The sequence below is a fragment of the Mus musculus genome, chromosome 15, assembly GCF_000001635.26.
Source record: "Mus musculus strain C57BL/6J chromosome 15, GRCm38.p6 C57BL/6J".
NCBI lineage: Eukaryota > Metazoa > Chordata > Mammalia > Rodentia > Muridae > Mus > Mus musculus.
The window spans coordinates 57,239,638-57,254,950 of NC_000081.6; the positions used below are offsets into that span (position 1 = coordinate 57,239,638).

Consider the following 15,313-nt stretch of genomic DNA (forward strand, 5'->3'; position numbering starts at 1 on the left):
TCTATTTTTAGATCTTGGATGGTTTTGGTCAATTCCATTGCCTGTTTGGTTGTGTTTTCCTGTAATTTTTTAAGGGATTTTTGTGTTTTTTTCTACTTGTTTAGCAGTGTTTGCCTGTAGTTCTTTAAGGACTTCTACCTGTTTAGCAGTGTTCTCCTGTAATTCATTGAGGGATTTTTGTGTTTCCTCTTTAAGGGCTTCTACTTCTTTAGCAGTATTCTCCTGTAATTCCTTGAGAGATTTTTGTGCTTCCTCTTTAAGGGCTTCTACCTCTTTAGCACTGTTCTGTATTTCTTTAAGTGAGTTATTAATGCCCGTCTTTAAATCTTCTACCACCATCATGAGATATGATTTTAAATCCCCATCTTACTTTTCGGGTGTGCTGGGTTATCCAGGACTCGTTGTGGTGGGCGTACTGGGTTCTGATGATGCCCAGTGTTCTTGGTTTCTGTTAATAAGATTCTTATGTTTGCCTTTCACCATCTGGAAATCTCTGGTGTTAATGATCAAGCTGTCTCTGGTTGGAGCTTGATCCTCCTGTGATTCTGTTAGCCTCTGTCAGCACTTCTGGGAGTCCAACTCTCACCTGAGTTCCAGTGTTCAGAGCACTCTCTGCAGGCAAGCTCTACTCTTGCAGGGCAGGTGTCCAGCAGTCTGGAGCTCTGATCCACCTCCTGAGTTCTGGGGTCAGAACCCTCCCTGTAGGCCAATTCTCTTCTGGCAAGGATTGTGCCCAGCGTCTGGGTCTTAGCTCCACCTCCTGGCTGAGGATGAAGGCCTTAGGGGACCCTGACCAAGAAGCTCTGTTGCTTCTATCACTCACATGCTCTCAGATGATCAGAAGGTCCTGGGTGTGCTAGGGGTCCTGTGGTGTAGAGAGTCCTCTGGTGCCCTAGATGTCCTCATCTGGATTCATGCAGAAGATGGAGTGGCTGGCCCCAACCTGAATGGATCCCAGTCTCTGGTCAGGTGGAGTTCCTCTTTCCCTGTTCCCGCTGGCACAAGACCCTCCACGATTCTTTGGAGCTGATGTTGTGTTCCACTCGCCCGTGTTCCAGAGGTGATCCCAATGTCCTGCAGCATGAAGAGCACTCTGGAACCCTTAGCAGCCTCCGCTGGGCTCAGAAATAAGATGGCGGGTGGCCCTGACCGGAACAGATCCCACCTTCCCTCTTTTCATCTATAAAGTTTATTCTATTTCCCCCTCTTACGGTGATCCATGTGTCTGCCATAAACTCTTCTAAACCTAACCTTTCTGGGTCTACAGATTGTAGTTTGGTGATCTAATATCCATATAAAAGAGAATACGAAGCATTTTTGTCTTTGAGGTCTGGGTTATCTCATTCAGTATAATTTTCTTTTCTTGTTTCACTGTAAAGAGAATCTTTTGTGCTGGCCTAAGGAGCCTGTGACCACCCAGAAAAAGGGACCAAACAGGTGGGCAGAAACAAAGTCAATAACATTCACAACATGCTGGCTGAGCAGCAAAGAGACTGAGCAGCAGACACCAGCTACACACATATGGAAATTATGGGGGAAGCTGAAAAGTCAACAGACTTCTTGCTAAGATGCTTGGTAAGAACTCCTTACAGAGAGAGTTAGAGATTAAAAATATTTTCTATGCTACAAAATGGAGAAAAAGAAATGACAGCGGACTCTTGGATCCCATATAATTTTGTTCTGATTACCAGCATGCAAATAATTATATATTGAGTACTTGTATATATCCTTATTAAGAAAGATCAAAAGAAAACAGACTTAGATAAGGAGAGGACTGAAAGATGGAATGCTAGGTTGTAGGTCATAGAATAGAAGTTAGAGGATTTAAAAAAATAAAAATAAAGAACCTTCAAAAGAATCCAATCTGTAACTTAAAGTAACAGCAAAAGGGGTAGTTCCAGATGGGAAAAATGCACAAAACTTTGAAGAATTAGAATGGCAAGCCATAGAGATTCAATACTGTGAGTTAAGAACCCAGAATCTTCTTAGTGATTCTACCTCAGAGCAATGTCATGACATAGATTATGTGTTTTATTTTTTTAGAGTTTGGAGAATTAAAGTATGCATATAGGTTATTTCATCATACAATTGATTCATACTCAGCATTTCAATGTGCTTTTGCCTAAAAAGGCTGGTTTTGAGATTTATTAGATCTTAGAGATGCCTTTCCATACTGATGTTGATGATGCTTCAACATGGTTACCCATTATAATACAACAATTTTAGACATTATAGCAGAAATTGGTTGCAGATATATCTTATAATACTAGAGGTCAGGCAATGATGAAGAGATCTAACAAAACTTTAAAGGAAGTGCTCATAGAACAGAAAAGAGATGCAGAATCTCCCAAAGGTAGGTCAAATAATACTTTATTGACTTTAAATTTTTTAAATGTCAATGAGACTGATAGCACAGCTGCTTAAAATAAGAGAAAAAAATGTTGCAGTTGAAAAAGAAACATAATTAAAAGGAGGAGAGCAGAAAAGAGGAAAGACTAAATAGTTAAATATTAAAAATTGAGTGTTATCTATCTGCAATCCATGTGCTTGGGAGACTGAGGCTCAAGTACCACAAGCCTCAGGTAGGCTGACACTATAGTGAGAACCAAACTTAACAAAGAACATAGAAAAAGAAAGAGGATAAGGAAATTAGAAAGAAAAAAAAAAGAAGAAACGAGAAAATAAGAGAAAATATAAATTACAGTAAAACTTGATTGAACACTTGTATGTAAATATTTAAAGCAATCTGATCTGTTCAAAAGACTCTATAAGGAATGGGGAGAGGGTCAGCTCCTGCCACCAATCTGCCATTTTTAATGGAGAGGAATGACTGGCAAGCTTTCTACCAGCCTGCCAACTGCTCTGAAGTCCTCAGAATGATCAAATGAGGTCACAATAATCTACACCAAGGGGTAGTAGGCAGACAGAGTTTGTATGGCTCATTCTCTTCTCTCTCTCTCTCTCTCTCTCTCTCTCTCTCTCTCTCTCTCTGCACATGCATACCTGCATGAGTGCATGCACACGCATGTGTGTGGGGTGTGTGTGTGTGTGTGTGTGTGTGTGTGTGTGTGTGTAACTAGCATCCAAGTATCCACAAGTAATCACTTTCAACCACTTGTTCCCATGCTGGAGTTCATGTAACTAGTTTTCCTAATTAATGGCCATGAAAAGGTATCAACCACAATCCTTCCTACATCTCTGACCTGCTTCTCATGGCACATCTCTCAAGGCTATCACTTATAGGGGTCATTTCATGACCTTGGCTCAGAAGTCCTGAACACAGATCAATGGAGAAGCTTTGTGTTCCAAGCCAAAGACTCAGATGAATTGTTTCAAAATGGTGTCTCAGTCCATCAGTACAACCAAATGCCAGGGAAAGAGGAGAGAACTTGGCATTAGCGTACTACAGACTCCAAAATAACATATGATGAGACTGTGTTTCTTCTTAATCTTGGCACTACTTTAAAGCTGTTTTCTGAGATTTACACTATTTCTTTCACCTCTGCCATAGCCTATACCCCACTTGTTCTCAAGTATATTGTTTGTTGAAGCTCTCTGTTCCTCAATTCTAACGTACAAAATGTCAGGTTTTCTGTGGTCCACCCCACCCCCTGCCCTGCCCATGATTCTGTCTGCTCACTTCTAAAACTTCAATACCTTTCCACTACAAAAACACCTGGAGCTGTAAGGAAATTGGTGGATGTTACAAATTAGCTATGTTTTTATCTTTCTAATAATTAAACACTGGAAACCAGACAGTGGATAAACAAACTAACATGCCACACAATGAATTACAAATTTAGAGTATGAACTTAATAAGCAGTTTCTTCTTGAACAACTATAAGCATACTAACAAATGAATACTGTGTTCTCTCTCCAAATATACATCATTTTCAGGGAGAAGATAGTACTATTCTTACTACAAACAAAACTTTCAGAAATAGGAATTGCTTATAAATTGCTACAATGAAAAAGAAAACAATTACCATGTAATTAAAAATCACAGTAGTACATTTATCCTGTAAATGATTATCATGTTGTTGTTCAACAGTCTGTAAGTTTCCAATGCTTATTCTTATCAAGATTTTCAAGTCAAAATATAAATATTTCAGGACAAGCACAAAATAAGTTGTGGTTTTTCTTTTTGTTTATTTTTGTTGTTGTTGTTGCACAGATTTATTCTCACATTTTTTATGAAAGGGGATTGTACTCCAGTATTTGATAAAAACCTTAGGACTTGCATCTATATAACGGATTGGCTAAGAGATTTACTTTTGCAGTAGCTTCATTTAATAAATATATCCGTAACTGCTGATCAATGGGTAAAGTCTCTAGGGTACAGGACAGAATAAAGAGTCTTTATATGGATGGAACCCTGTGGATCTTGACTCTCTTTAGCACTCGGTAGTTTCCAAGAAGTCTTGCCCTTCTTTTTTACTGATGTTTTTGCTCATCAATCTTTTCCTGGAATCAAAAAAAAAAAAAAAAATTAACAGCATCAGATGAATGGACATAAAAGTATGACAGGGATATTAAAATATACAAATAATGTTTATTTGGACTGCACAAGACATTACACATATCCAGGGATCCACCCCATAATCAGCATCCAAACGCTGACACCATTGCATACACTAGCAAGATTTTATTGAAAGGACCCAGATGTAGCTGTCTCTTGTGAGACTATGCCGGGGCCTAGCAAACACAGAAGGGGAATGCTCACAGTCAGCTAATAGATGGATCACAGGGCTCCCAATGGAGGAGCTAGAGAAAGTAGCCAAGGAGCTAAAGGGATCTGCAACCCTATAGGTGGAACAACATTATGAACTAACCAGTACCCCGGAGCTCTTGACTCTAGCTGCATATATATCAAAAGATGGCCTAGTCGGCCATCACTGGAAAGAGAGGCCCATTGGACTTGCAAATTTTATATGCCCCAGTACAGGGGAACGCCAGGGCCAAAAAGGGGGAGTAGGTGGGTAGGGGAGTGGGGGTGGGTGGGTATGGGGGACTTTTGGTATAGCATTGGAAATGTAAATGAGCTAAATACCTAATAAAAAATGGAAAAAAAATGTTCATTCAGACTTCCCAACACACTCATTTTTTTTTCCATAATTTATTTTTTGTTCAATTCACATATCAATCACAGCCTCCTTCCGTCCTCTTCCACAACATGAAATCTCACCTTTTCTCCATATCCTTGATAATGTCAGTATGTGGAAGGTTAAAGGTCTCTGGCAGAAAGAGGATGCTGATTGTTGCCACGATGGGTAGGACTCCATAGAGTATCATGGGAAGATATACAAAATACTTTCTAGTAGCAAGTGTTAGTGCAGACAGGACCCCTGCCAATCGAACAACAGCTAAAAAAACACCATTTAGAGTTGACCTTTAAAAAGAGACCAGAGATACGAAACCTGAATCTACAAGCCTGGTCTTAATTGCACCATTTTCAGTACAGATATCTGACATTACCCATGATCAATATTCATTTTCTGGCATATATATCAATGCCTTCTAGAGTTCCATAATAGCATTATTTTCAAACAGACACAGAGTTTTTACATTTCTTGAACATACTATAATGTGTTAAACTATAGTTTGTTGATAATGGAGTATATATTCTATTGTGATCTTTAGATTTCTCATATGTAAGATGGACAAAATAGATGTTGTGTCAATGTTCATTTAATACAATATTAGTGTTACTAGATAAAACAAGATAAATTAAATTTAAATTCAAAATAAGTACGAATATTATTTTAGTATGTAGTACCCAATATTTACTTACTTACTGTATACTTTACACCAAAAAAAAAAAAAAAATCCTTAAATCTATATACAATTTAAATTTAATAAATTGACCTTACTTTCTTCCTTCTTCTTCTTTTCAAGTTAAGTCCTGTCCTGGTACATGGACTGTCATTGAAAATTTTATCAAAAATAGTTTAAAAACTAGAGATTCACTACTTGGCTGATAGCACTTTCTTACAGAACTTTAGAAAATAAAATGTTGCAAAAAATGAAATCTAAAAAGTAAAACACATAACTTGACAATTTGACTCTAAGATTGAGGTTACATCTCCATTTTTCAAACAATTACATGAAATTGCCATTTTACATGTATTTCTCATTTAACTTCTACAAAAGAAGGAGGAGGGGGGAGGAGAAGGGGGAGGAGGGGGAGGGGAGAGGAGGGGGAGGAGGAAATATCCACCACAAAGAAATGTAAATCATGAACCACCAAGCAAGATTTTTAGTAACTTCAAAAACAAGTTGTCTGATATTTCCCATTACTCAGGAAATCATTTAGATTGTCAAAATGTTTTGAGATTCTCAATTGAAGAGAAAAAACTTCTTCCATTAGCAGTGGAAAATGTATCCATAAGGAATACAGAAGTGAGTGTTATGTTTAAAAACAAACATGGAGGTTCATTTTTGCAAGGTAAAGGCTCAGATTGGAACATTTGAAGCTCTAATGTCTTTGAACACACATGGATGTTTAGGGCTGTGTCTTAGGACTGTCATGGTATCATACATCATCCATTCCTTAATATGCAACATTTTGTTTTTGTACACAAAAACACCTTCAGGAAACTACCTTTTTAAATTTTGTACACAAGTGGTCTTTGAGCCATCAAAGATGCAAAATAATAGGCTAGGCTAGGATATTATTTTCAGGCTGATGAGATAGAGTAAGAAGAAAGTAGTAGTCTGTGTGATGAAACTTTTGTATGTAACCAGCATTTTTAAAGTGTCTTGTCTCTAACATTGTGGGAGGACACTTCCTGTTTATCTTATCTTTTAAGTTAGCTTATGAGATGACAGGTTTAGCTAAGATGCTTTCATACATAGGCAATTATGTAAAGTTGTTATTCATTACTCTCTCCTCCCTCCCTCCTCCTAATCTCCAGTCCCACAGGTCCTTCCCCCACAGCTGTCCCTCCTTCTGTTTTCATGTCATATGCATTTCATCCCATGCTCCTTTTTTTTCCCTTTCCTCTTGTATTTTCCCTTCTCTTTTCTACTTGTATGACCTATAACCTAAACATAAACACACATACACACACACACATGCACTCATACACATATATTTCATCACATCACATCAAACTCACTTGCCTTTAAACAGGTTGTACTGCTTAGTTTTCTGTCAACTTGATCCAAGGTAAAGTCATTAAAGAGGAGGGACCTTCATTTAAGAAAATGCCTCTGTAAGATCGGGTTGTAGATAGGTCTCCAAGGCATTTTTAAAATTAGTGATTTGGGGGGAAAGCCTAGCCCATTGGATGGTATCATTCCTGGGCTGGTAGTATTGGGTTATATTAGAAAGCAGGCTGAGCAAGCAATGTAGAGCAAGCCAGTATGCATTCCTCCATGGCTGCTGCATCAGCTGCTGCCTCCAGGTTCCTGCCCTGCTTGAGTTCCTGTCATGACTTCATTTGATGATGAAACTATGATGTGGAAGAATAAGCTGAATAAATCCTTTCCTCTCCAAGTTGCTTTGGTCATGGTGTTTCATCACAGCAATTGTAACCCAACCAAGACACGGATCATCCAAACTATGAGTCAGCATGCACTTTAGAGCTAAACCACACTATAAAGCAAATAGGCCTACCAAATCTATAGACTATTCTGTCCAACAGAAACAGAATATACATCTTCTCAACACTCCATAAACTTTCTTTAACATAGGCTAAAAGCTGGAAATGTCTTGTAAAATGACACCCATTTTACTCATTTAAATTTTTTAGAATGTTCAGCAGTATTCAGAATGAACCACTCCAGTGTCTTTTCTTACCTGAGTTCTACTGGTGAGAGTTCATTGATGTAGGTTGTGCTTATACAAGTGAAAGCTGCAAAACATCCTTTTCCCAAAATGAAAATAATAGTACGCAGGACATACATCTCTGAAAACATTGTTAAAGGGAGAAAATACTTATTCTATCAATATTTACTGATCTCTAATTCAAAACATTTACAATTTTTTAAAAATATTAACTACTAAGCCATTATCTGGAACCAAGCACTACTGTTTTATTAAAAACATACATATTCTGATTATGGTTTTCCCTCCTGTAACTCTTCATAGATCCTCTCTACCTCCCTACCCACCCAAAACCACACCCATTCCTGCACTTTCTTATTAGAAACAAAATAGGCATCTTAAAAAAGAAAAGAAATAATAAAATAAAATAGAACCAGATTATAGCAAGCAAATTAACAAAAATGTCTTTATTGCTTAAACAAATGAAATATTATGCATAAAATGAATTATTCTCAACCTAACTAAAGTCATAAATGAAAATCCCCTGCCAAGATCATATTCAATAATGACATGTGAAAGTTTTCATAAAGATATGTAACAAGGCACATGAATCTCTGCAGACTGAAATGCAATCTATAGAATGGTAACAAACATGTACCTTATAGGGTATTATATTCCACATTATTAAAGAATTTCTATGGGCTGGAGAGATGGCTCAATGGTTAAGAGCACTGACTGCTCTTCCTAAAGTCCTGAGTTCAATCCCCAGCAACCACATGGTGGCTCACAACATCTGCATTTGATCTGACACCCTCTTCTGGTGTGTCTAAAGACAACTACAATGTACTAATATACATAAAATAAATAAATCTTTAAAGAATTTCTAAAACTGCACAACAAGAATTCAAATGGCTTGAATGAAAAATAGGCAGAGGATGTTAACAGAAATGAAAATAGAATACTTTAGAATGGTGTTGGTGGTAGGTCATTCTAACTGAATGAAGTTCCGAGTGTATGTGCACTGTGAAAAAAAGCAGGCCATTTCAAGGACTCAGTCATGGCCGCCAAGCCAAACCAAGCCAGCTTCCCATCGACAAGCCAAGGACTCCCCCCTCCCCCCCCCCCCTTGGGTCAGCCAGAGCTCCCCTTTTCCCCTTTTCCCCCCTCAGCCCTAGGCTAGATTCCAGCTCCATTCTCAGCCCTTCTGTGGCTCCCAGCAGTGCCTGGGTGCCCGAGAGCCTGAGAACAAGATGACCCCAGCCTCCTCGCAGGACCAGGGACCCTGCGCCTCACCCAATCCCGGAGCAGTGTCCCAAGGCTTCCCAAAAGCCAGACCCTTGCCAGGCATAGTGTGGGGTAAACCCAGTCAAAAATCCCAATCCTGCCTCCCCAAGCAGCTAAGCCCTATGGCAGAGCAGAGCAGAGCAGACGTAGGGCACTACTAACCCTACAAACCTCCACAAGGACACTTTCAGTGTCTCATTTTCCATATAGAATGTTATGTGATTCGTCTTCCTCTTGCTACTCTTAATCTAGTACAAGCATTTACCATGCAATCCATGTACATTTAGAAAAATCATGTAATTTCTGCTATGCTCATTTTTTATCCTGAAGTTTAACTAAAAATAATATCATAGGAGAAAGCTACAACATATAACTTTGAATGTCTTATGGAAATATCACTTTTAATGATTCTATCCCTTCGACTGTTTTCAGGGAGAGAGAGGGAGAGAGAGAGGGAAAGAGAGAAAGAGAGAGAGAAATATTTTCAAATATGGGAATTCCTTTAAAATAAATAAATACGGAGCTGGGGGGCGGGGGAGCTTAGCAGTTAGGAGAACCTACTGCTCTTACAGAGGACCAGAATGCTTTCCCAGAACCCACATCAGGAAGCTTATGCCCAACTTCCCATAATTCTATTTCTAAGTGATGCCTCTGACCACCTAGGGCACCTACAATCACATATCTATACATTCACATATAGCATGAACACACACTCAAGCATATGTATAATTAAAAATAAAAATTCAAATAAATAGGGTCTAGTGTTCTTTTAGGGAGTAGAGTATAAGATACATTTTTTTTTTATTTGAAAATCTAAGTCTACATGGATATACATTAATAGTAAGATTCTGGACACTGAGGGAGTCTCACCTTCAGAGATGAATATGGTGATGGTAATACAACTTCCAGTTGTAAGTAGCAAAAAAGCAATTAAAGGACGACGGCTTACATTTCTTATTGTAAAATATGTGAGTGATTTACTGGGCACGTCTATCGCTCCTAGAAAAATCTGGGTCAAGAACATGTTCTTTCCCAACAGTTGAACATCCAACAAGAGGCCAACAAAGCTGAAAAGTTCTGCAAAACTGAGAGAGAGCACACAAAGGCATTCAACCAACTGGGGAAACAAAATATTTTATTATAGTGTGTGTGTGTGTGTGTGTGTGTGTGTGTGTGTGTGTGTCTGTGTGTGTGTCTGTGTGTCTGTGTGTCTGTGTGTGTACTCTGGATCATTTCCTTTAATATATAACTAAAATAAATATTTCAAATATTGGATAAAATTGAGTATTATAATGTTACAGAACCTACTTAAGAAAAAACATAAAAATAAGGTAATTACAGAAATGATCAATACATTTAGCAGAGTTTATAAGGAAATTTATATTTAAAACATTCCTAACTTAGTTTACTGCTCTAATAGACCCTACATTTGAAGTATGTCAAATCCTAGGCAGGGAGTATGAAGCTGTCTTTAGTGACCTTTTTCTATATAGAAAACCATGGGCTCAAAAGCTGCATCTTGCAACTCTTGATACAGTACAAGAATATATTGTGTAAGATGTGTATATTTAGGAAACTCAAATAATTTATGCTGAGGTCACTTTTCTTTTCCTGAAATTTGGACTACAAGTAAATTCACTAGAGAAAGCTGTGGTTGTGTAGAAATGTATTATCACTTGCAGTGATCCTGCCCCACCATTTTCCTATAATTGCCTAATGTGTTGCAAAGATGTCCATTTGTAACATCTGGAGATCAAAAGAAGACCAGAAACTTTGAGCAAAACTTGAAATTTGTGTTGATTTGATTACAGTGGTATGCATTGAGGCTTACTGCTTTGTATAAATAAAATTGTTTGATTTCATTAAAGACTTGCTTTATCATTCTCATTATTTAGTGAAACTTAGTTGAGGTGTAAATTGCCTTTTTAATTTCATGCTTACATTTCTCCAGTTTCTGTAAAGTACAGCCATTCTATGAACTATTAAAAAAAAAACCATAACCCATGTGAGTTGTTTTTAATTCTTCCCTACATATATTTGTAATTTGGTTTCTAGTGTCTTGAATGAAGGGGAAAGGAGACACTTGTTTATCTGAGACATTCCTCGAAGGGCTTAGCACGATGATGACGTAGTTGACTATATGACAGTGAAGGGAAGAGGGTAAAGTACTCACAGTAAACTGGAATTCGAAAGCACTATTTTACGTATCAAGGGATTAATAAAGATGTCCTTTATTCTGAAAAGCTTTCCAGTTGAATTCACATCTTTCTTAAGTTTGGATCGCAAGTCCTTCAAAATGAAAGAGATCATGGCAACATATTTAGGTTGAATAGAAGTTTGAAACAAATTTCCTACAAATTATATTTCACTCTTCTATGCTGCCATACACCATCTATGACTAACCATCATACCCCAACTATCTAAAAGGAAAATAGGAATGGCAAGATTGCCTAAGGTGAAAGCACTTGCCACAAAGCCCCATGACTTAAGTTTAATCCCCACACCCACAGGTAAGTCTAGAACTGACTCCCATAAATTGTCCTCTGACCTTCATATGACCTCCCTTGCAAGTGTGTACCCCCAATACATGTACACAAAATGAATAATAACTGCAATTAAAAATTTTGAAGCAAACAAGTAAAAAATAAAGATAAAAGATAAAATGCTTAAATGAAGATGTATATACTATATATGTTGTAAAAATGTTTCCTGGTAAAAATTATAAAATTACTTTCTAATAATTCCTAAATTGTTTTTCATAAAAAACTATTAGAGCACACTAATCTGACAAGGTCATAACTAGATAATTGATGCTCAAACTGAGTGACTGTTGTCAAACGCTTTCTAGGAATCCCCACGGTACCAAGTACATTTCATGATGAGTCAAGTCCTATACCTGATTAACTACTAGAAAAGTGACAGTTTTTTATTATATCTTTGCAGATTTTTATATATCTTATATTGCTATTAACTTGTGTGAAATTGCTTTTTCAGCAAAATTCTACATTAAATATTAACTTTTAGACTCAACTTTTAAAATGATCTTTAATTAGATTTTTTTCTTTTCATATTTTTATTGATTATCTGAGAACTCCTCATCATGAGCTCTAATCACACTTCCTATTCCTCCCAGTCCATCTCCCACTCTTGTAACCTCCCCCCATGAAGAAAAAGAAGAAGAAGAAGAAGAAGAAGAAGAAGAAGAAGAAGAAGAAGAAGAAGAAGAAGAAGAAGAAGAAGAAGAAGGAGGAGAAGAAGAGGAGGAGGAGGAAGAGGAGGAGGAGGAGGAGGAGGAGTCCAATTTATGTTGCTCCTGAGCATTGTCAAACTCTCAATGTCCAGTCCCTTAAAGAAAACTGAGTCACTCCCAGCTGGCACTCCTACCAGAAACCATCAACCATGGAGAACGTATGCTTTGGCATCCTTATCACCATTTCTAAGAGTTCTCATCAGTGGATTTCTATCCAGGCTTTTAATTTTGGTGGTGGGTTAGGCTGGAAGTAGTGGTTGTCTTATAGGCCTTCTATGTGCCTCTTTCTCAACTGTGAGTTTTCAGTCATCAATACCATGACAAAAAGTAGCTCCCTTGTCCTCTACTGTCACCTGGACATGATCTCAGGGCTGAACGCTTGGTATTAGATAACCAATTTGAATGAGGACAGGGTGTCTTCCCAAGAGCATTTCTCCATGGTGCAGTTTAGAAAGAAAATTCCCAACTGTTATTTTTTGATCATTTTTTCCATTTAGAAAATATTAATATATGTATAGACTATAAGTACAATATTAGGTTTGAACTCAGGTTACTAAGTCTGTGAGACTTTTGTTTCTACCATGTACAGCATGACACATACAATGCAGACTTCTGACATACCTGCATCCCTCTATATATTCAATTCTTTTTATACTTCCAACACAATCTTAAAATAATGCTGAAAAATTATAAATGCCAAGAATATTTGAAAAGGGGTACTTGTACATCCATGTTCACTGCTGCTAAATTCATAATAATCCTTCAACTGATGAATGGATAACAAACATATGTTAGAACATATAACCTTATTTAGGAATAAAGAAAGTAATCTTCTTTCAACAAATCCAAAAGAAGATAGTGACACAAACATAATTCCACCTCCAACAACAAAAATAACAGGAAGCAACAATCACTGGTTCTTAATATCCCTTAACATAAATGGACATAATTCCCCAATAAAAAGACATAGGCTAACAAACTGGATATGTAAACAGGACCCAGCATTTTGCTGCATATAGGAAGTGTACCTCAGTAACAAAGACAGACACTACCTCAGAGTAAAAGGTTGGAAAAAAAATTTTCCAAGCAAATGGTCCCAAGGAGTAAAGTAAAATGAAACTATGAACTTTGCAGGTAAATTGGATTGAAGTACATCTAACCTGAATACCTCTTCTTTAAGGACAAAGAAAGGAAATAACAAATAGTCCTATCCCAGATGTGATGCCTATGAATTCCAACAATGGGCAGCATCACAAGATATCACTAATGGTCTGATAATAGCGAGCATAACTTGGTAGTAGACAACAGTTTTCTAATTGGATGCAATGCTCACTCAACAGGCAGGAAACTAATCTGAGTACCTAGAGCCGGCAAAGTCAAGGTTCTTTGAGGAAGATCTACCACCACTTTACTAAATCAGAACAGTTTCTAACTGCACTCTGCATATTTGTCCTTATACCTATAGATAACTATAGTCCTCATCTCTGATCAAACAAAATTCTCTCTGCAAAAGAAACTGTTACAGAAAACCACAACTGATCTAAATGTAAAGAACAACTAATTGACCATAAAGTTCCCAACCCCAGTTGATATATCTACTTCACAACTCCTATATATTAGAGTCAGAAGATATCAAAGAAGAAGGAGAGGAAAGATAGTGAGAGTCAGAGAATCAGGAAGTCCGTTATGTTATTGTGACTCATATAAAGAACAGGGGAGCACCATCCCTGCTATCTGGACAATATGGCTGCCTTGACAAGAAAAACGCCAATAGACTTGCTAACATGACTTTTACCAGGCTTCACCCAGACAAAGAGATATAGGCAACTAAGGGATGCCAGAAGATTGAGAAATAGTCATCTCCAGGGAATTGATTCCCTAATTGGTTATCTAAAACCATGTGGTCACCCTTGAAATCATATACATGTAAATAACACTAAATAGACTGAGCAGATTGTATTTATATATTTAGGTGTTCATAAATAGCAACAACAATTAAATAAAAAAGAGACCATGAATTCACGAGGAATATGATGAGGGTGTCATGGGAAGAATTGAAGGAGAAAAGTAAAGGGGAAAATTATATATTTTAATTAAAATAGACATTTTAAAGAGGTAGTAATAATACTCATATTATTTGAGTCTATCCCCAAATTCTTCTAGCTCTTGGGTATGTTTACCTATTTCACTGTGCTTTTTAATTATTTGATGGCAACAAGGAATTTAAAGATAATAGCTATGTGTGTCTAGTACCTCAGTAGTTAGATTTTGTGCAATGCCTTTCTTCCCATTGATGGAGGCAATTCTCTGGAGTTCCTTCCATGCTTGATCTGTTTTGCCAGTGATTATGAGCCACCGGACTGATTCTGGCACCCAGCTGTTTAAAATGCAGTGAACAGAAGGGGAGGTCATATTCCAGTCTAGATATATTCCTGTTCTATCCATAATCTTATAGAATATGATTCCCCCTAGCAATAGAGGACATTCCAGGATCTAACTAACCTTTGATTTATTCATTAATACCACTGTTATATCCTGTTGCTAAGCCTGTTTAATACACGTTCACAGCTAAAAATATATTTATTCTTAAGAAAAGAGGAAAGAATTGATTATTAAAGTCTAAATCTGTTTTTCAGTATTTTAACTCAAAAAATTCACTTCAATTTTAAAGAACAACAAAATAGTAACAACTTTATATTGTCTATTTAAAAGGATATCTTGTGTTTTATTTTTAAGAAGACTAATTAAAATTTTAAGGAATGCCAGAATCGTTGCTTTCAGAAAGAAGACTGTTTTGTGTTTGCTTTAAGAGGGATCAAAAAAAGATCTACTTTCAAGCCTCTCTGTCCTTAGCTGTCATGGAAATAGATTTTCCTGTGACGTAATCTCATCAACCAAGAGAAAAATAAATTAATACCTGAGGGAAATTTTGAGCCACCATTCACTTCATTTTATAAATTAACCGAAGGAATTATCCTGTTATTGGTTTTTCTGCTAAGGCTGTTAACGTT

At 37.1% G+C, this 15,313-nt stretch overlaps 1 protein-coding gene across 4 annotated transcripts in view; it reads right to left on the reverse strand.

Annotated features, from left to right (window-relative positions):
* Positions 1–4,129: 4,129 nt before the first annotated feature.
* Positions 4,130–15,313, reverse strand: part of Slc22a22 (solute carrier family 22 (organic cation transporter), member 22) — a 233,859-nt gene continuing 222,675 nt past the window's right edge. For 3 of the 4 annotated variants that reach the window (NM_172378.3, NM_001357930.1, XM_006520697.3), the window contains 6 exons: positions 14,556–14,679; positions 11,226–11,341; positions 9,923–10,137; positions 7,802–7,910; positions 5,186–5,389; positions 4,130–4,464 (listed from right to left, as the gene is read on the reverse strand). In NM_172378.3, coding sequence (NP_759010.1) covers positions 4,395–4,464; positions 5,186–5,389; positions 7,802–7,910; positions 9,923–10,137; positions 11,226–11,341; positions 14,556–14,679 — 838 coding nt within the window. In that variant the 3' untranslated portion in view covers positions 4,130–4,394. The remainder of the gene's footprint in view (positions 4,465–5,185; positions 5,390–7,801; positions 7,911–9,922; positions 10,138–11,225; positions 11,342–14,555; positions 14,680–15,313) is intronic. The other variant, XR_383995.3, reaches the window with a different exon arrangement.